At 40.3% G+C, this 23,146-nt stretch overlaps 1 protein-coding gene across 1 annotated transcript in view; it reads right to left on the minus strand.

Moving 5' to 3' along the window:
- The window catches only part of atp1a2a (ATPase Na+/K+ transporting subunit alpha 2a), a gene marked incomplete in the record, with an annotated part of 99,478 nt that overhangs the window by 61,802 nt on the left and 14,530 nt on the right, over window positions 1–23,146 (minus strand). Inside the window, 7 exon segments of the mRNA XM_037682407.1 lie at window positions 1,040–1,174; window positions 8,292–8,401; window positions 9,230–9,428; window positions 11,812–12,080; window positions 17,306–17,423; window positions 21,754–21,888; window positions 22,272–22,385. Of these exon segments, the coding sequence (XP_037538335.1) occupies window positions 1,040–1,174; window positions 8,292–8,401; window positions 9,230–9,428; window positions 11,812–12,080; window positions 17,306–17,423; window positions 21,754–21,888; window positions 22,272–22,385 (1,080 nt within the window).

Raw genomic sequence — 23,146 nt, forward strand, 5'->3', positions numbered from 1 at the left:
ATGCAGCAAGTATGCAACGAGATCTGAAGCTGGAACTCCGAGGGATCGCATACTTCAGGATCCTTCGCAGATAAAAATCTGTAAATATCCGACAGACATCAGTCACGTATATGCATGAATCTGAAACCAACCATACGTCAAAGATGCGGCAAGAATGCAAAGAGATCTAAAGCTGGAATCCCGAGGGATAACAGAGTCACATATTTTCGGGATCTGCCGCAGATAAGTATCCGGATTTTGGGATTTTTTTAGGATCCATTTGTGTCCGTATACGGGGATATCCGAAAACTGAATCTGCCGGGGATGCGATACGGAATTTCCCGGAAATTGTACGTATATGTGAAGAATACGGAGATATCACCACATCGGATCGCACCGTATATCCATGGTTTTAGTGCAGTGACAGTTTGTCAACGGGCGTGTAATGTGCCGTATGTGATACTCTTGTTATTTCAATGAAAGAGAGCCCTGAAGAGGTGGAGCTATGAAGAGAGAAGTTCTGATAGGTGAGGTTGAGATGGTTTGGACACGTGCAGCAGACTTACTGTGGATGTACTGTATAGGACAAAGGATGTTACATTCTGTACTACCAGGAAGAAGAGCAAAGAGGAAAACGGATACACTGTTTGGATGTAGTGGAGGCAGGTTGGTGAGACAGAGGCAGGTGAGCAGATGTGGCCACAGGTAAATGCAGCAGGTGAAAGAAGAGGTGTTTTATCCTCTGCATCATGGTGCATCAAGATCAGAACCAATCAGGTGATCAGTCCTTGTGATGGTAAATTATTGGCAATCTTTTCAAAACCATTTTCCAGTTTTAGTCTACACCGATGCATGTTTTTCTGTTTTTAAGTTTGTTGGTTGGACAAAATAAGATGTGAATTCCCCCGAAGCAAGCCAAATGCAAATTTACAAGACTTTAATGGGTTTTTATTTTTATTTATTATTTTATAAAATTTAAAAACAAAATGCCAAGAGCAGCATTACTTTGACTGACTTTGCCTGACTTTGTGCAGCAGCTCCAGCAGAAACTTGTTTTTACCTGGTACTTGTTGGTGGAGTTGAAGGGGATTTCTGTCACTTTGGGGTTCCTTGCTCTCATGTCACTGACGCTCCCGCAGCACACCTGGATGCATTTCAACAGGGCCGACTCCGACGCGTCTCCTGCCGTGTCCCTCTGGGGAAACAGACACAGAGTCACATTAGCACAGTCACTCACATTTAGATGTTTATTTCTGAAAGTCGTACTGTTAATGACGAGGCAGCACAGGAAAACGTTTCTTTTCAATTACGTTTAAAAAAAAAACGCATTTGATGACTTTTTCATCACTTCTATCACTGATGCAGGCAGCGCAGCATCACCTGGATTTCCAGTCCTTGTGATTTGGTCACAAGCTGTAGCAGGTTTTTAAACTAAAATTAATATTGAAGTAATAAAAGTACATAAAAACCCTTAATGTTTCCAATATGAATCGACAAAATAATAATTTATTTGAAACAAATCAGCTAAATGGCCTCAACATATCTTCCAAGCAATATCGGATCCTATTCAAATAGGCAGATTTAAGTAGATGCATTTGAATACGACCCGCAAAATTAGTTTTTTGATAAAGGATTTGCACAAATAAGACATCCAGTGAGTCACAGGAATATTGCATCTTGTTTATTCCTACAAAGCACTTTGCTTTCAGTTTTGAATATTTTTGCCTTTTCATTCTACCTTTATTTAGACAGGTTAATCCCATTGAGCCTCGGGGACTCATTTACAAGAGAGACCTGATTTCTTTAACAGAGTGATGACAACAGTGGATAACAACAAGAACAATAGACAATCATAAAAGAGGCATACTTTTTTTTGTTTGTTTTTTTTTTTTTACAAATTAAAATAAAATGGCAACCAAAAGGACAATCATAAGGAAAAAGTAGCGGAAAAAAAAAAAACCTGCTAAATTATAAGGCGGTGTAGAAAACTAAAAACAGGAACATGTCTGCATTGGTTCTTGCCAGGAACTTAACAAATGTTTGAAGCCACTTAGAGAGGTCAAGGTCGAGAGCTTCAGATCTTTTTGCAAGATATTCCAGGAAACAGGAGCGGAGTAAGAAAAGGCCTTTTTGCCAAGTTCAGTCCGCACTGAGGGAACACTGCAGGTAATGATGTCTTGAGAGCGCACGCTGTAGCTGCACTCACGCAGAGACATGTAGGAGATGTATGAAGGCAGCAGACCAAGAAGTGATTAAAGATTAAAATGTACCAGTGAGAGAGTCTGCATGAGGTTAATGATGTCCAGTTAACCAGTGAATACTGGGTGCAGTGGTGGGTACGATAATCACAGCCAGTTATGAATCTTGGTGCACCATGATAGACAGCATCCAACATCTGCAGGATTCTTGTAGGAGCATTCATGTAAATAATGTCATCGTAATCCATGGAGGAAAGTCACAGTTACAAGGTGTTTTCTAGCATTCAGTCAGACAGGATCTATTTCTTAAAAAGAAACGCAATTTAACTTTCAAGTTCCTTATTAGGTTTTCCATGTGAAGCTTAAAAGAGAGATGCAAGTCGACCAAGATACCCAAATATTTATAGGAATCGACAAACTCATTAGGGACACCATTTGAGGATAAAATCAAAGATAGAACTGCTGGGACCGACTTCCTGTTTGAAAAAAACATCCCTTTGGTTTTACCGGCATTTAGGACAAGTTTGAGATGACTGCATGATGTCAAAGGCAGATTGCAAAAGCTGGAAAGCCTTAGCAACTGTTGTAGCTCGACAGTAAACAACTATGTCATCAGCATAGAAATGTAAAGATGCATCAGGGATGCTCTGACCTACATTACCTATGTAGATTGTAAAGAGGCTGGGTCCTAAGACTTAGCCTTGTGGTACACCATTGTTAACTGTTAAATAAATGGAGGAAATACCATTATGTTGAACACATTGCCTCAGAGCTAAAAGATAGTTAGAGAATCAACCAATGGTATGATCTGCTTATGTTACAAAGTTGCTTATAGTATTTAAACAATTCAGGGTGAATTTTAGTTTTTGAAAATCAATAAACATCCATTTTTATAACAAATTTGTGATAACGGCAACCCTTTGAGCCAGTTTATTTAAATCAATACTGAACTGATGACCTGTCGGCAAAAACGCAAGCGGGAGTCGGACCGAGACAAGAAATTTCTCTTTGTTTCTGTTTATTCATTCATGAACAGCCGTAAAAACAAGGACACGGGCTCTGCAACGTTCGTCCTTGTTTGGGCCTTTTCATGAATGAATAAACAGATCGAGGAAGTTCCATTTCTCGGTCCTCACGCTCGCGGACAGGGACTTGTTTTAATAATGGGTGGCGCCGTCACCGTTGAGTGCCGTCAAGAGACACATCTGTTTTGCAGGGAGGACGCAGAAATGCTTCAGCAGAGGGCCTTCTCCCATCACAGAAGCTGTAATCTCACTGAGCTCCCTCAGGTTAGAGGAGCGGCTGGAAGAAGGCCGGGGTAATATTGACTCACCCACTCAGCGGTGTGTGTTTATGGGTCAGTGTGAGGGACTTATTTCCAGGAGTGTATCGGATTATTTTCTCTGTGTGTGTTCATATGAGAGAACAAGGTTACGCATGCGAGCCGGTGTGTGTTCGTTGCACCTTTGTCAAGTGGAACTGACAAATGTTTTTACGCTCTTTATGCTTCCTCACCGTGACTGCCACGTGGGACTGGCCGACCACAGAAGTAAAATCAAAGTATTTGCTTCTGCGCTCACATTTCATTCCATGAGTGAAAAGGGATTATTTGAGCGTGTCAGTGCGGTGTTTCAAACTGAGCTCTAAGTCGTTATTGTGCAGAAAATGTTGTGGTTTTATTTTTATTACTTGGGCTCTAAAATGAAAAATGCATGAAGTGATTTTGGTTATGTCTTTCAAAAAGCTACAACAGAAATCACCTGCTTTATGTACTCATTTGATAACAAGTAGCAGAGGCAGATTATTGTCTTTAATCCAGGTTCTTTACTGCATTTTTAAAATCTAATTTCAGTTTTAATTTTTTTATGAGTTTAATAAACTTAAAACTAGATGACCTTTGAACTCATAACAGTTGAAATAATTTCATTATTGAGCAACTTGACGGTCAGATTGAGAGTTTAATCAGTTAATAAAATCATGCATCCTTCCATCCATCTATTGTCATCCATCATCCATCTTTCCATCCATCCATTCATCTATCCATTATCCATCCGTCTCTCTGTCCGTCCATCCATCCATCTGTCCATCCATTCATCTATCATTCATCCATCATCCATTTGTCCATCCATCCATCCATCCATCTGTCCGTCCATTCATTTGTCCATCCATCAATTTGTCCATCCATCCGTCTGTCCATCCATCTATCAGTTCATCCATCCATTCATCTGTCCATCTATCCATCCATCCATCCATCCATCCGTCCGTCCATCCGTCCATCCATCTATCCATTTATCTATCCATCTGTCTATCCATTCATCTGTCCATCTGTCTGTCCATCCATCCATCCATCCATCAGGCTTTCCAGCTTTTGCAATCTGCATTCAACATCATCCAGTCAGATTTGTTCCGTCTCAAACTTGTCCTAAACGCCGATAAAACCAAAGGGATGTTTTTTTCAAACAGGAAGTTGGTCCCAGCAGTTCTTCCTCTGATTTCATCCTCAAATGGTGTCCCTATTAAGTTTGTTGATTCCTATAAATATTTGGGTATCTTGGTCGACTCACACTCTCTTTTAAGCTCCATGTGGAAAACTTGGTAAAGAAACTGAAACTTAAACTGGGTTTCTTTTTCAGAAACAGATCCTGTCTAACTGAATGCTAGAAAACACCTTGTATCTGTGACTTTCCTTCCCTCAATTGATTACGGTGACAATATTTACATGAACGCTCCTACAAGAACCCTGCAGATGTTGGATGCTGTCTATCATGGTGCACTAAGATTCATAACTGGCTGTGATTATCGTACCCACCACTGCACCCAGTATTCACTGGTTAACTGGTCATCATTAACCTCACGCAGACTCTCTCACTGGTACATTTTCATCTTTAAATCACTTCTTGGTCTGCTGCCTTCATACATCTCTTCCTACTTGTCTCTGCGTGAGTGCAGCTACAGCATGCGCTCCAAGGACATCATTACCTGCAGTGTTCCCTCAGTGAGGACTGAACTAGGCAAAAGGGCCTTCTCCTACTCCACTCCTGTTTCCTGGAATATCTTACAAAAAGATCTGAAGGTCTCGACCTTGACCTCTCTAAGTGTCTTTAAGAATCTGTTGGACTCCTGGCAGGGACCAATGCAGACATGTTCCTGTTTTTAGTTTTCTACATTCGCCTTAGAATCTAGCTGTTTTTGTTACTTCTTTTTTAGCCATCTTATTTGTAAAAAAAAAAAAATCTGTGTGCCTTTTTGTGGCTGTTTATTGTTGTTGCTGTTCTTCATTGTTGTCATCTTTCTTTGTTGAAATCAGGTCTCTCTTGTAAATGAGTCCTCGGGGCTCAATGGGATTTCCCTGTCTAAATAAAGGTTGAATGACTCCATCTGTCCATCAATCCATCCATCATCCATCCATCCATCCATTCATTCATCCATCCATCTATCCATTTGCCTATCCATTCATCTATTCATCCATTCATCCATCCATCCATCCATCCATCCATCCATCCATCTATCCATCCATCCATCGATCTATCCATCCATGCTTTGCACACATTTTGTCCTGTTCAGAGTCATGAGAAAATTATTAGAAAAGCTGTTTAAAATAATGAAATTAAAATGAAAAGTTTTAAATTGTGTTCGTGTAAAGTAGATAAAATAGGAAAGCAGCGATAACTAGCACATGCACAGATATTCATATTTAAACGTATAAAATATAATGCCGCGTGCAGATTGTTTTTTTTTTTACTGAAACCTATTTTTGTGCACAATGACCAGATCTTCTACTGTATATTAATTCAGTTTAACTTTAGTTATTTTATATAAAGTGATGCTTCAACAGAAGTCATCTCAGGGCTCTGAACAAAAACAATCACTTATAGAAGTCCATCAGTAAATCAGTTGTAAGAAGGCCCACCAGAGAATGTATTTTTATGAGAAGCTCTGTGATTTTAGTGTTGAGTCTACTTTTATGAGAATCCTTTATCCAGGTTTTTTTTTAGTCTCTGCTTTCACCTTCTTCTGTTGGTTTGGACTTGTGACATGCAAAAACAGGAACAAACTCTCAGGGATTGTCAGGATGTGCAGCAAAACTGCTGGCATAGTCCTGCAGAACCTCACTGACCTACACAACGTGAGGTCAGTGAACAAGGCCAGGCTGATTCTGGCAGATCCCGATCACCCACTCCATGGTGAGTTCAGGTTGCTTCCATCTGGACGCAGGTATCTGCTGCCCAGATGTGGAACAAACAGACTGAAAAACTCATTCATCCCTGTAGATATCAGGCTTCTCAACAAATAATGATAATTTCTGTACTGTTATTTTAATGTTTTAATGTCTTGTCTAGTATGGATGTTTTGTGTGCCTACTGACTGTGAAACAATTTGCCCCTTGGAGATAATAAAGATTCTTGAACTTGAACTTGAAAGCCAATTAGTAAAAGTTATGTATCTAAGGAAACCAACAGATTGCGTTGAATCTTCAATTCGTCGCAGTCTCTCTTCCTGAACAAGCACAAAGACAACAGTGGAAAGGAAAACCCCCCTTATTACTTATATTACATAATGATTTGTTAAATTCGTTACTACAAGGGATGGAACACTGAGTGGATGTACAGATTTTGTCAGTTTACAACATGAAAATAAATTAAGAACTCTGAGTGTTTCTCCGCATTCCCTTAAATTACAAGAATAACGATTATGACACCAGCACAGATCTAACAAGGCACACAGAGAAAACTGATTACTGTATTTTTCACCCTAAAAGTCACAGTTTTTTGCATAATTTGCTTGTCGTATTTATGTTTTCCCCCATATTTATAAACCAATTTTTGACTGAGAGATGAGCATTTTCATTCATTCTGACTGAAAATATTGAACACTACCATTTTCAGCCGCTAGATGGCACTAGAGTAGTATGGCATCCTGTTGTATCATGTAATAGGTAAAAGTGGCTATTAATGACACAATTGGCTTGCCATAGCCTTCCATCTTCGTCCAAAATGTCTGGAGCTACCGCTAAATCAGCTTCATTTTGCTGCGCCGCCCCGACGAAATGAAGCTAATTTCACCATTAAAGTGCATTTATTAAGTAAAAGTTCAACTGAGACACACCTTTACTATAATGTCGAGCAAACAAAAATTTGTTTAAATTTCAAAGAAATGCAGTGTTCCTCCTTCCTGATTTCCTCCCTGTCTGCAAGCTGTGAGCACCAAGGCAGCAAATATTTTTGAAAATGCATCTGATTTGACTGTTAAAGTCCTTTTATTAAGTAAAAATTAGACTGAGGCACACTTTTACCATACAGTCAAGCAAACAAATAATTGTTTTTAGGTGGTTATCTTGTTAAATTTCAAAGAAATGCACAGCGAGTCCTCCCGTGCACGTGCCTACTTCTGCGTATCGGCTTTTGAAATGCAGCTGATTTGACCATCAAAGAGCATTTATTAAGGAAAAGTTAAGGAAAACAGTGCAACCTGTACGGCGTAAAATACGGTATCTAAAGAAACGACATAATCAGAGGGAACAAAAAATGTCAAGATAACATGAAGAAACTGCAACATTCCACAGGAAGTTTTTTAAACTGGTGCAGTGGATACCTTTCAAGTTTCTGTTTCATACTCAGTTATATTGTGCACCTTAGAGTAAGAAGTTGTGTTGATCCAGCCACTCGTGAAAATCAAAGTTCATGCTGAAGGGAAATAAACTGAGGTATGAAGAATCAGATTGGCAAAAGTCAAAAGTTCAAGCCTTGTTTTTTAGAAAAATCTTCTCATATTTTCAGATTCTGACGGCGTGTTTATACTCGACAGTGTTTCCTCTTTGAATCAGAATCCAAATACTCCTTTTAAAAAGATTCTTCTGAGCAGCGCACCTGACACTTAGCTCATGTCGTTACCTTCACCCTACTGGCAAACCAAGTAGGCAAAATCGTGTCTCATGAATTATGTGCATGCATTAGTTGATCCATGTCTAAAAAAAGCCTGCTCATAATGGCCTTGCATTAAGCCAAATGTGCCCCCACTGCTTTAGAGAGCTGAGATAATTCATGAGCCTGGAGCTCGAGGCAGAGCGTTAGCAAAACTTGTGTTGTGATGTGAGTGAGTGATGAAGGTCCGTACCATCAGAACGGGGAGGTGCTCCTGTCCGATTTTGAAAACTGCTCTGTTGCAGAGGCCAGCCACGCGAGACAGAGCAGCCCAAGTATCAGAGCTCCTGTCAAAACCCAAACCTGGGAGAATAGCAGAGGAACCTGTGTTAGGCTTTATTTAAGCATAGAGCTCATTCAGTATTTATTCAACTCCTGGTTCACAGAGTAGCTCTGGATATTGTAGCTAAATAACAGAGTCAGGGCCACTTGAGGTGAACAGCCCCGTTTTTTTTTTCCTTGACAGAAGTGATTTCTCAACTCCCCAGTCTGGAAAATGGCATCCATTTTTAACTAGAATGCCTCCAAAGAAAAAAAGCTTGTAGGAAAATTGTATCGAAATTTCTGCTTTCCCACCCGCTCCAATTGAAAGTGACCTTCACTGTGTTGCGTTCATTTTTCATATTTGCCTGCATGTCATGGTGTTCGCTGTCACCGCTCCTTTCCTCACAGGATGATGGACACAACCTGCAACAACCGCAGGGATGAGGTTGGTCCTGAAAAATGAAGTTCACCGTGTTTTCCTCCAGCAGCAGCCTGTGTCAGCATCACTGACTTCATTAGTATGCATGGAACACCTGCTCTTTTTCTGCCAAACATTTTGGTTATTGCTGGAGGCTTTTATAAAAATTTGGCTTGAATTTTCCTTCGCTGGTAGGAGGAAGAAGCCGATTGGTTCCACCGCAGCAGCCCTGCCGTGGAGAAGCTGTGGGGTTTTGCCACCCACTGCATGCCACTTCTCAATTAATCCAGGCAGTACAGTGAACAGCCATGTTTGCTGGCGGTGGAAGTGTTGGACAGATGAATTTTAGCAGGTGGTCCCACTCCCCTCCTGCATTCCCTAAAACACTCCATTTCCTGTTTTAATTTTTTATTTCCCTCCTTCTCCATCTCATCTCAACTCTGCCTCACCAGTCTGGTCCTCAGTGGTGTCCGCCTCGTGGACCTGATTGTCGAACCACATGTGGGCTACGGTCATGCGGTTCTGGGTCAGCGTGCCCGTCTTGTCGGAGCAGATGGTGGAGGTGGAGCCGAGCGTCTCCACGGCCTCCAGGTTCTTTACCAGGCAGTTCTTCTTGGCCATTCGCTTGGCAGTGAGAGTCAAACACACCTGGGTGGGGGGAGGAAGAGGAGGAAGGATGAGAAGGGGTGAGGATGGATGATTGTTAGTCGGCAAACAGAGAAAGCATATGAAAGCAGTGGTGCGTTCAAGCGCTTGTACATGTGAAACCATGCGTGGTTCAGGTGCCTGATAAAACTGTGTGTGTTTGGCTAGTTAACAGTCAGAGAACAGGAGCATCAAGACAATGCACAGACACACATTCCATATGTTCTAAGTGATGCATCAACACAAACCAATTCAAGCTGGCCACAGAGACCACACTCCAACCAAACAACAGGCGTTTCTGCAGACAACCCACGGTGTGTTTACAGTGAAAGCAGCTAAAGAAACCAGCCACTGGAAGTTAATTTATTTTCTGTGACCAGTGAAATGTCGACTGATGGCATTTCAAATGCCAGTTGGCATCCACCTCGGTTCACTCCCTTTATTTTCACAGCAAAACTTAGCTACACTTGAACGCTGGAACCATTTCAGCGTTTCATGATAAATCATTTTGCTGTTTGTTTGTTTTTAGCGTCCTCCAAGCTCCACCAACATTCACCAAGGGTGAATTATTTTAGAGAAGCCACAGGTGTAGCTAATAACTTTGATGATGGCTCAGTTCCATTTAGATGTGCCAGTAAACCAACGTAATGAACTAGAAGGCTCAATAATGGGCCTGTGGTCTGCTCAAAGCTGCTCTAATCAATATTTTGATGTCAACAATAAATCAAGTTGCAACTATTTAAAAAGCAGCTGCTCAGCTGCTTATAAGCCTGTTTTTTTTTTAATATATATATTATTATTTATTTTTATATTTCAAGTCTCCAAAATCCATTTTCATCCACAGAGTTATCAACCTGGAAACTTTGGGGGACTTTGTTAAAAGCGGAGTTTATTTAATGTTATTATTTTAACTTATTTTTTTATTATTATTATTCTGTCGCTTAGGAAAGGGACAGAATTATATACGTTTTGATGAATTATAAATGTATAAATAAAGTTAAGCTATATTTATTATGTGAATTTTGATAAGGTATTAATATTATTGTTTTCCTGTTTTTGTTTCTTTTTCTGTTTTTTGTTGTTGTTGTTGTTTTTGCCAACTACTTTGACATACTTGAGCTAAATTAACCATTTCTATATCAAAACCTTAAGCTCATTTAGAAAACGGGTGCTATGATTTTTTTTACTTTTATACATTTAAATATGGCAGCACGGTGGCGCAACTGGTAAAGCTGCTGCCTCTCAGCGAGCAGGTCCCTGGTTCAAACCCCGGTCCAGGGGCCTTTCTGGGTGGAGTTTGCATGTTCTCTCCGTGCATGCGTGGGTTTTCTCCGGGTACTCCGGTTTCCTCCCACAGACCAAAAACATGCATGTTAGGCTGATTGGTAACTCTGTCCCTAGGTGTGAGTGAGAGAGTGAATGGTTGTTTGTCTCGTTTGTCTCTATGTGGCCCTGTGATGGACTTGCGACCCGTCCAGGGTGTATCCCGCCCCTCGCACAGTGATTGCTGGACATGGGCACCAGCGACCCCCGTGACCCACAATGGAATAAGCGGGTAAAGAAAATGGATGGATGGATGGACATTTAAATATTTAACTTTATTTTCATATATTTTTATTTAGACTTCACTTCCTTCTAATACATGGTTCTCTCAAATCAGCGTTATGTTCTCTCTCTCATCTTTTTTTTGCTATTTAAGTTTCAGTTGAAATTCTTTAGCTATTAGCTAGTCTTCGGCTACATTTGACTTTTAGCTAGTCTTTCACTGTTTAAAGCTTGTTTTAGTTAGCTTGTTCCTTCTTTTAGTTTTAAGCTGATGTTCTGCTACTTTCAGCTTTTAGCTATCTTTTTGCCACTTTAGCTTTTAGCTAATGTTTTTTTTTGTTTGTTTGTTTTGCTTTCAGATAGCCCTATGCTACTTTTAGCTTCTAGCTGCCTTGTTCTACTTTTAACAAAGTAAATGCTCATAAAATGTGTATTTTGCTACTTTAGCTTTTACCTACGATTGTGCTATTTAAATTTTTTTTAGATAGCATTAGGCCTATAGCTGCTTTAGCATTGAGCTAGTGCTTTGCTACTTTCCGCTAGTATTTGCTACTTTTACTTTAAGCTAGAATTATGCTACTTTTTAGCTTTTAGCTAGTAATTATGTCCTTTTAGCTGTTAGCTAATGTTCTTATTTGAGATTTATTGACTCAGTTTCAAGTTCATTCTCATAGTTTTTTTGTAGAAAAGGTAATTTCTCTATGTTGACGTGAATATTGTTGTCCTGAAAAAGACACCACAAACAGCTGTGATGTTAAAAATAATCCTAACCATTCTTTTAAATGTTGTGAAACAACTTGAATATATGTGTTTGACAAAAAGAAGTTGCGTGTTTACTTACAGTGACAGTAGCCAGGAGCCCCTCGGGCACGTTGGCCACTATGATGCCGATGAGGAAGATGACAGCCTCGAGCCAGGAGTAGCCCAGGATGAGAGACAGAATGAAAAAGGACAAACCCAGGAAGACGGCCACGCCGGTGATGAGCTGGATGAAGTACTCAATCTCAATGCTGATGGGTGTCTGGCGGACCTCCAGCTCAGATGCCAGGGTGGCGATGCGACCCATCACTGTCTGGTCACCGGTGGCTATGACAATACCACGGGCCGTGCCTGACGGAGGGTGAGATTTAATGTTAAAGAGCAAAAAACTACTTTCAATGACCAACAAACTACAACATTTCACCCATATGAATTTATCCCAATGAATCTTCAGATTCAATCATCACTTGCTCTTGCCGAGGTCGGAGGCTTTTCCCCTCCCCTCCCTCTCCGCTTTGCTGCTCTGTCTGTCTGTGAAACTGCTTCTGAGCCTCTCTTGCATATCTTTCAAACCATAATTACAGACTTAATTGGATCAGTTGGTCCCTCAACACAATTTATAACATTTCTTCGAAGAGAAGAGGTTTTATGCGAGCCGATTTGCCCTGTTGGCACGCATGCAGTTGGATATCTCATCGACTTGGAAGACTTGATGATGTGTCTATCTCTGCTGCCATTTGTGGCTTTTAAGGAAGCATATTTAATCATATTTACGATAACTGGTTCCTGCTTTTTGGATTCGGCTGGTTGCTGGTTTTATCTACAATCAAGGAAGTCATCGGCAGCAAATTGGGACCCAATCACGCTGCTGGCCTTTATGATGACTGGGTTCGTGCCTCGAGTACCCAGTCTCAAATGCTTTGGGCAGAATGGATCAGATCTTTGGGATTTTACTCAGGCACGTTCCATCGTTGTGGCTACGGAGATTGGACATTTCGGAACCGTTTGGACCAACACAGACTCAAGGTAGATGTCATTAAGTTCTGCCTGTCCCCAAAACAACTGTTTTTATCTGAATTTGGCTCCCCTGGCTGGCCTTGAAGGCCACCTTATCTGAATTTGCCTGGAGAACATGTGATCTGACGCTCCCCCCCACACACATACACACACACCCAACCCCACACCCACCCGAGGAATTTCCAACTAATAACCAGAGGAAACCAGTTGAATAAACATTGTGTCATCGTTTCAGGATTCTCATAGGCGTTATCCTTGGCCATTCCCTGACATCCCTCGAGAATGTTTACGGATTTCACCGAAGGGAACTGGCTGATTATTCCATCCTTATCAGAACTCTTACAGTGCCCTCGAGAGCGTCCATGGACATTGCTCACCGCTCTCGTCATTCCCCCCTCTGCGGAATGTCTATGTCACTATGTGCTTGTTTGTGTGAGGTGTTTTTTAATATTAGAGTTTTTCTTCTCAGCCAAGAAGAAAGAGCCTGATAGGAATTTTTTCGCCTCCAATTCCTACATGTGTCCAGTTTCACTACTTTTTTGTCTGTCCAAACAGATCTCACTTGTAAATGAGTCTTCTAGGCTCAGTGTGTCTAAATAAAGGTTGAATGAATGAATGAAAAGATAATTCATCCGTGCAGAAGTTCTACCATGAAGGTAGTCCTTATATTGATCAAACGGTTCCTATTTTTCCTCTTTAAATGTGATGTCATTCCAGATCACATGGCATTATGTCCAGCTTTCAGACAGCTGACAGGTGACCTGATGCTCCTCAGAGTGAGACGCAAATGGGAGAAAAACAGCGAGGAGGCACGGCAGGAACTGAGTAGTGAAGTCAGTAAATAGGAAGGAGGTCAGATGGGAAGATGATGGCCGAATGTGGAGCAGTGATAGATGAAGGTGAATTATAGGTGCTGGACAGAAACTGATGGATGGGTGGACCGAACAGACGCTGGTCTGAGAGATGGAGAAAAGAATATGGATTGCTTTATAGACAAACGATCAAACCACAGACTGTGCTACCAGCAGATTTTAAGTGATTACTTTATTAGCTGAAATCCACCTATTTGGCCTAACATTAAAACACCTTACAGCTGAGGTAAATAACACTGACTACCCCATTTCAGTGAAATCTCTTTTTTTCTTTATTTTTGTTCTCATGCAATTTGTGGAAATTCAGATTTTCTATTTTTCAGCAAACTCATTAAAAAATAGTTTAAAAAGTCGTAATTCAATTGTAATTATAGTTGAATGCTAGCCAATAAAACCAACAGACAGACCCACAGTAAAACCCCGAGTTTATGAGGGCAAAATGTGACTAAAATTATGATTTGATCATGACTGGGTACTTTATCAGCTTTATAGACCCAGAAAAAATCAGTTTTAGCCAGTAGCTGTCAGGGACTGTGCTGGGAAAAACTCATCTACAACCACATCAAACTTTAGCTTAATATCTGTAAAATTTACAGATGTATAAACATTTTCTTTCCTCTTTATTTCTAAGGACAATGACTTGTGGTAGCCATCTTGAATTGGGCTGATTGAAAAAACTAATCAGTCGTAGATGTACAGAAACTTTTTTATTTTATTTTTTTATTTGACCTTTATTTTACCAAGTGAAATGTTTGAGAACCAGTTCTAATTGGCAAACATGACAAATTTAAAACTACAGCTTTTATATAATACTGGTTGATAAGATATTATGCTAGCATGTCGGAAAAATATGCGCACACAGAACTTTTCTCTCTAATCTAAACTCTAATCTTTGATGCACTTCTTTTCACTACCTAGATTCTAATAAACTCTAAAGACACACTATGTATTTGTTTTTTTTTTAAAGGTTAAAAGTTGCCTGAAATCCTCAACATGAAGTGAAAGTTTCAACAGTGGCAGCTCTATTTAACAATAAGACATTAGTTACAGTATAACTGCTTGTGCGATACACAAAAGAGTTCCTAAAATACCTGAACTTTTTACTTTGGTTTCAGTAAAATTTGAATGTAAATCTAAAAGTGTATCTATCCGTCTGTTTTCCGATGCTTATTAGCAGATCAGGTCATGGAGGCAACAGGTCCAGGAAGGAAACCCAGACATCCCTCTTTCCAAAGAGACTCCAGCTCCTCCTGGAGAATCCTATAGAGTTCCCAGCCCTGAGAGGATGCATATTCAGCAAATTATGGATAAGCCCTGGGTCTTACAAGTGGAACGTGCCCGAAAACCCTCCAGAATGAGGCACCCAGAAAGTATCCTAATGAGTTGCCCACAGCACCTCACCATTTGATGCAGAGGAGCAGCGGCTCTGAGCTCTCATTGGATGATGGAGTTTCTCTCTTTGGGTGTTTTCACACCTGATAGTCTGCTAGACTCGGTTCTATTGGGGACCAATACTCAGAACACTTATTTACATTTTCAGCTGGTGCTGTTCACATTCACACTGCACTTTCAATCGAGCCAACCTGTTCCCCCCTGTCGCCTGTGGTGGCACTGCACCAAGAACTACTGAAGGAAACGACACAAAAACCTCTGAAGAAGACACTTCTTCAGGAACTAAAAACAGAAACGTAGTGGCGTCAAATTTTAGCAGTTTTAAGATTTCTGTTTTGTCATTTTTCAACAATGGACTCAGCATGAGTGGAAGATGAGGCAGAAGACCACGGATAATGTTTTTCACACAAGGCACCTGACGGCTTTGTATGAGGTAAGAGAAATGCGGGTTTGTTTGCCCTGCGCTGTAGTCCACTTCCTGCTTTTGGAGCGGTCTCCGGTCTGCTTGCATTCACACTGTATTCGAACCACGCCAGAGTTCACTTCAACCAAACCAAGACCTAGATTTCTAGGGGTGCATTCACACCAGCCCTGTTGTCCTGAACTCTAGCCCGTTTGCCTAGGAAGTCCGGTTCGTTTGGGGAGGTGTGAATGCGCCATCGAACTCTGTCATGGAAGAAAAAGGTGAACTCTGGCCAGGTCTAAAACCTAGGTCTCGGTCCGATAGAAGAAAACTCTAGCGCGGTTCTTGTACAGTGTGAATGTAGCAAAACGAGCACTGCTCCACAAGCAGGAAGTAGGGGTTGAACGAGTATATAATTTTTAAACTCGACATTAACATAATAAAACCCGAGTAGAACTCGAGTATTTGATGACGTCATAGATCGCAAGATACAAAAATAAATAAATAAATAAAACCGCAAAAAAAAGTAATTATTTACAACAAAAAAAAAGACCAACAAAATATTGGGAGCGTGTATTATGCTCCTACCATTTATCATACTGCAAATAAGTCACAGGAAAAACTAAAACTAAAAACTAGCAGGAAGTGGAGTACAGCGCAGGGCAAACAAACACACATTTCTCTTACCTCATATGGAGCCGTCAGCTGTCTTGTGTGAAAAACAACATTCTCCATGGTCTTCTGCCTCATCTTCCACTCATGCTGAGTCCATTGTTGAAAAATGACAAAATATAACTCCTAAAACCGATAAAACTTGACATGACTCAGTTTTTTTTCTTTCCAGAAGACAAAGAAGTAGTGTCTTCTTCTGAGGTTTATGTGTCGTTTCTTTCAGTAGTTCTTGGTGCAGCGCCACCACAGGCGAGTGGGGGAACAGGTTGGTTCAACAGGTTGACTCGACTGCACAGTGCAGTGTGAATGCAAACGCACCAGCTCAAATGTAAACAGAATGTTATGAATATTGGTCCCCAACCGAACCGAGTCTACCGGATTATCAGGTGTGAAAACAACCTAGGTGGACCAGAGTTCACTTTTTTGGTCCGTATCAGAGTTTGATTGCGCATTCACATCTCCCCAAATGAACCGGACTTTCTAGGCAAATGGACCAGAGTTGGATTGATGCGGACTAAACAGGGCTAGTGTGAATGCACCCTTTATCTCTAAGGCTGAGACCAGCCACCCAAAGGAGGAAGCTTATTTTAGCTATTCGTTCTTAAAGTTATATCTATACCGGATGCCAATAGGTGAGTGTTGGAATGTAGATGAACCAGTAAATAAAGATTTAAATTTGAGCTCAGCTTTTTCTTCAGACCAAAGCAACACCCTCTTCATTACAATAGATGCCCTGATTTATTGACCCATCTCCCACTCCATCCTACCATCACTCAAACAAGAGTCTGAGCCACTTAACACTTGTGCTTGAGGCAGAGACTCATCCCTGACCTGGAAGACGTATTTCACCTGTTGGTGGCAAACCATTGTCCGCCCTTGGACTTGGAGGAGCTGACTTTCATCCATGATAAAAATACAGATTGCTACATCAAATCCCAATGCAGTGATAATGGTATTGGTTTTTGATGACTGACAGAAAGCAGTAATATTAAAGTCCCACCGGCTCAATTCTGCATGTACATACTAATTCCATCTCCTCTTGCCTTTTATGACCAGCGTCTACACAATATAGGATGAAGTGACGGAGGACCAGATTATTAGTGCACTGAAACAGATTCACGGTTGGGCACTACATCAAAACAACGTTTAGCTCCAGATGGCTAAACGACAGACTTCCAGTGGAGATAAGAGGCAATCTTGGCCAGATTTGGCCTACTGACCCTCGACACAGTTGGTTGAAAAGAAACAGATGTTGCGGGTCTCTAGAGGATTCTCGTGCGTTAGCTCCGGGGAGCGAGTCTGAGGCTCCGATTCTCCCGTCAGAGAGGAGTTGTCCACCTTCACAGGGAAAGACAAAAGTAAAATGTTATCCAGGGAGAGAGAAAAGGTGAGATTGACTGAATGGAAATTAATAAATTGGCACTTGTTACAGCAACAAGTGTATAAAGTATCAATCAATGTCAAAACTGTATTTTATCTGTAGACGTGGACGTTTATAGCAGTAATCATCATGACTCATTACAATGCTTCAAAACATTTCGTTCAAATTGTGACAATTTAAAAAATATTCAATATACCAGAGAGATAATAAAGACTGAAGATAATAAATAATGTAATACAATGTCCTTTTTTGAACTCATCAGCGTGAACAGAATTATAACTCAATATTTGATTAAACTCTTGAAAGAAAATCATAATAACCTCTGAAAAATGATGCTTAAGTTTGACTATCTGGTGGCTTAAAGCAATTTCAGGATGATGAAAAGGCATTATGGGATGTGCTTCTCTAACAACAGACCTGAATGTAAAACTTAGTATTGATCGTTGGCAGAAAAATAATAAAAAACAGAAGGAAATCTTCCTTTGTGAATCAAAGAAAGATTAGTTTGACAGAAAAATGAGAAAAGTGAGCTCCTTACAGGCACTTCATGACAAAAATGTAATTTTATTGTTCGAGAATGAAATGTATGAAAAGTGAGTGTCTGATCCTAGATATGTTTCATAGATGTCTGTCAGTGTCTCAATAACAATGAGTGAGTTACAAGATGTTTTTAGATTAAAAGATACTGGCGGCTGAAATTTGTTTCCATTCAACAATTCACCAGATTAAACTTAATTACTGTATTTTTTCGACTGTAAGGCACACTTTAAATCCTTCCTGTGCTCCAGCATCAACGTGTGGCATGGAGGCTGCACAGCTGCAGGAAGAACAGCTTTGCAGAAAGTGGTGAAGGCTGCACAGAAGTCTGTTGGAATCAGTATCCCCATCATCACAGACATCTCGAGATGCAGAGGGCCACCTGCATCATGAATGACCCCACTCACCCAGCGCACGCACTTTTTGCCCCGCTTCCCTCAGGATAGAGGTTAAGGAGCATTAAGTGTAGAACCACTAGACTGAGGAACAGCTTCTACACTAAAGCTGTTAGACTCATGAATCCCTAACCAGAATAATCACTGTGAAAAATCACATCATGTTGCTGCTGATCTGTTTCATGTTGCTGCTGATCTGTTTCATGTTGCTGTGTTCATTCATACTCATCTGCTCACACAGACTCATGTTCGTGCTGCTGTTCAACGTATTGTTTTTATGATCTTATTACTGTTTTTCTTTTACATTTTATTGTTGGATGTAACTGGGACCCTGTGTACATAATGCGAATGACAATAAAGAATCTCCTAATCTTTCTGAATCTCGTAATTTTCTCACAAATTAACAGTGAGCCTTATAATTTGGTGCACCTTATGTGTTAATTCTGGTTGTGCTTACTGACCTCGAACCGATTTTATGTGGTACACAGCGCTCAAAAATCTGTCAAAACGCTTAATGTTCTTTATACTGCAATCCCGTGCGCCTTATAGTCCTAAAAATATGGTACAATTTGTTTGTATTTTAGGGTATAAATATCTGCAAAAATTAATAAAATTATATTAGTAAGTAGATGTTTCAGTTAAGACATTAGCAGGTATGAAACACAGATTAAAAAGAAAAATACGTCAGAGTCTTTCTATGTTAAACTTTATAAGCCTACACGTGTCAGTAAGAAACCTTCACATGTATCCATTTACACAGTTGCACACATGTCAGCTAAACATGCCAAAACAATAAGTGCGTCTGTTAAATCCCTCTTCAGCTTAATTCTAATTGGAACGTATGAATTGTTTGTGTGTTGATGTTAGAGAGGGTTCGTTCATGTTGCTGTAAGGACGTTACATGGAGTTGTCTTTGAGGGTGGCGTTCATCTAAGGCAACAGCTTTCTCCTTGCATGGTTCTTTTAATACATTTGGTCAAACTTCAGTCCCTAACAATCACTCTCTGAGAAAGTGGTTCAACAGCTCTGCTGCCTACATTTCAGAAACACGTAGAAAAAAAATTATTTATTTCAAAGAACAATGTGCATATGGTGAAAAATGGGGACAGGGGTAATCTGTAATGAACCTCCCACCATGCTGGACAACCGTTAGCTGGCGCAAAAGAAACACGGCAGGCTACCGCCACGTGCTAAAATTACAAAGTACTGAAATCATTCTAGCCAGATGGGTACATAATTGCTTTTAAAGTAACTAAATACTTTACTGGTTATGTCAATTTAGTCTAACAAGTGTCTGTACTTAGCTGCATTTATACTAATAACTTCAACTTCCATCCATCCATCTTTCTTCCTTTACGGGTCATGGGGTTCACTGGTGCGCATGTCCAGCAGTCACTAAGAGACGGGGGACACCCTGAATATGTCTTCGGTCCATCACAGGAACACATAACAAATGAGACAAACTAGGGACAATTTAGGGTTACTAATCAGCCTAACATGCGTTTTTGGTCTGTGGGAGGAAACCAGAGTACCCGGAGAAAACCCACGTATGCACGGAGAGAACACTGAGAAAGGTCCCCTGGCTGGGATTTGAATCTGTGACCTTCTCACTGAGAGGCAACAGCTCTACCAACTGAGCCACTGTGTTGACCTAACTTCACCTTACATGACATATTTTTTTCTGATATTTCTGAACATATTTAGGCCTTACTCAAGATGCACTTCTGTATTTAGATATAGACGACACATATATACATAGATTATTACTTTATACATAGATTTATTTACATATATGAGCTGTTGTCTAACCTATACACTAATTCACAATTTAGTATTTAGATTTTATTCATAAAAGTGGAAAAAACAAGTTTTGTAGATTAGTTACATATTACAAATTGTAGATTTGTTCCATATTTTCCTAACGGAGCACTTCACTCTCTGACTGCAGGCTTACTCGCGGTTCCTAGAGTTTCTAAAAGAAGAATGGGAGGAAGATCTTTCAGTTATCAGGCTCCTTTCTTGTGGAACCAACTTCCAGTTTCTGTCTGTGAGGCTGACAGATCGTCCAGTTTTAAGACTGGGCTTAAGACTTTCCTTTTTGATAAATCCTATAGTTAGTGTTGGCTTGTTATGCTGTCTTAAGCTTAGACTACTAGAGGATAAATTAACCTCATTTCCTTAAATGAATTGTTAAATAATAATAATAATAATGAATTTAATTTGTAACGCACTTTTCATTAACAAAAATCTCATAGTTTTCATTTGATACTATTTCTATCTTAACATGCGATTCTTGACCTGCCATTGTGTATCTGTTCCTACCAAACCTAGCTGGTCGAAGCAGATGGCCGCTGGTCCTGAGCCTGATTCTGCTAAAGGTTTCATCCTCATGAGGGAGTTTTTCCTTTCCACTGTCGCCTTCGTGCTTGCTCAAGATGAGAGTTCTGCGATGAAGTTAAATTCAAAGGCGCTATATAAATAAACTGAATTGAATTGAAATTGAATAAATTAGCGTTTTTTCCACTAACAGTCTTGTCTAGAGAGAGCAATGGCCCCTGGTATAATCGTTCCATGTATTAGACTAGTGTTTCCAAACCAAAAAAAATATATGTACATGTATTACCATATTCTTTAAAGTTCAAGTTCCGACATCTCTAACAATTAATTGTAAAACATTGGCCTTTTTGCTTGAGTTTTTTCTTCTTCAGATATCCATGGTTTGCTGCAGTAACTAAGGATGTAGCACCTACCAGGATGGAAGGATTCTTCCCTCATTAGCGCAGCCTGAGTGGTGGTTAGCCAGTCAAGTGTATTTATATTTCTGGGATCTGAGCTCCTTTAATGAGAACACATAAAGACTGTGGTCTGGCATTAAAACCCAAGACAAACCAGCTTGGTGTTCTGTTGCTTGATGTGAAGAAATTAGTGCTATTTTTAAAGTTAGTGGGGATTACTTGTTTTCTTCCGGTCCTCGTTGTTTTACTACTTTTGTTTTTATTCACTCTTGTGATTTTTTTTCAAACATCCTATCTGTGTCTTCTGACCTCATAACGGAAATGACAGATGGTCCATCTTGGATGTCGTCTCAGTAAACTATTTGGAAAATGGTCGCCACTTTGAAGAAACTTCTTGGCTGCTGATTGGCTGGACCATCTGTGCTTTACTCCCTTCAACTGACTGATCTGAGAAATTGTAAAATCAAACTTTTGCTGAAACTACTTGTTAGGAGAGTGAAACCAGCTCCGCGCGGTGACATCCTTGCCTCACCTGCGCGGTATGCTAACACCCCACTTTAGCCTATGATCCTGCTGAGGCCTCAAAGCCAACCAGGCTTTGGCCTACACCCATCCTCTACCTTGCACCCGCTGGATGAGATCACTCGAAGGTCAGCTGGAATTCGGTCTCCCCCTTTAATCTCCACCAGATCTCCCAACACCACAAGTTCTGCATTGATCTGCATCTTCTCTCCCTCCCGGATCACCATGGCTTGCTGGGAAAAAGGCAAAGAGACGAAAAAACACTATCAGGATGAGATGTGGTAAAACGAGGAGAGAGATGGAGAAAAGAGTAGTGCTATGTTAAAAGTCGATCTAGGAAAAAGGGAAGGCATAGGAAAAATAGACACAAGAAGAAAGTGAAAAGAGTCTAAATAGATTAAAGAATTAGGTAATCGAAGAGCTGGAGGTGGATAACAAGAGGGAGTTTTTATGCAAACACACTCACAATCCAGAGTTGGCTCAAACATTTATTTTCCTTTGTGCAAGCTTATTAGATTTCCACTCAAGTGAGTGTGTAAGCCCTACTTGAGGGATGGCTTATTGATTTAGAAAGCTCTGAGACTACACACACCACCTAGTAATGCATCTGCTGTACCTGCGGCACCATTTTCTTGAAGGAGTCCATGATTCGAGAGCTCTTGGCTTCTTGGAAGTAGGAGAAACAACCGGTGATGATCACCACAGCTGCCAGCACGACGCCCAGATACAGCTGAAAGAAGAGCAGAGCCGAGGCACGGCGTCATTATCTACCTAATTTAGCTCGTGTCAGGCATGTTTAAGCTCAGGAAATTGTGATTTTACCAACTTCAGACCCGTGAAACGGCAAATGGAAAGAGTAAAAGGAACCCACAAGCCACCGTAGAATTGATTTCTCATTAACTATTTATGTCATCTTAGACTTTCAGTGGTAGTCCAAGTGAGCATCTGCCTCCAGAACCCAGAAAATAAAAAGTGAGACGTTGATCTGTTTGGGCCAGGAGAGACTTTTTTCTGAACTGGAGCTTTGCTTTACAGCACATCCTGATGCATGCTCAATAATCCAGGTAGAAAAACTGGTACCACTTTACAATAAGACTCCACTTATAGACGGCTAATAAATAGTTAATAAATACATTATTAATTTCTCTATATACACTTTATAAATCATTAACAACTGCTTATTATGCATTAATTAAGGGTGACAGAGAGACAAAGCGGAGTAATGTCTTGCCAAATAGTGAACCAGATCTGTTCACCTATAGATTTCATCTAGAGTTGTTATATTAAACATTTCAGACTAAGTTACTGCCTTGTAAGCACAATAAGCATTTATAAAACCGTTTTAGGATATAATATTGTACTTTATCACTGCATTATAAGTATCGACAACTAATGTTATATCCTAAAAAAGTAGGTTTACAAATGCTTATTGTGCTCACAAGGTAGTAACTTAGTCTGAAATGTTTAATATAACAACTCTAGATGAAATAT

Source organism: Nematolebias whitei, chromosome 9 (assembly GCF_014905685.2).
Source record: "Nematolebias whitei isolate Nwh7 chromosome 9, NemWhi1, whole genome shotgun sequence".
NCBI lineage: Eukaryota > Metazoa > Chordata > Actinopteri > Cyprinodontiformes > Rivulidae > Nematolebias > Nematolebias whitei.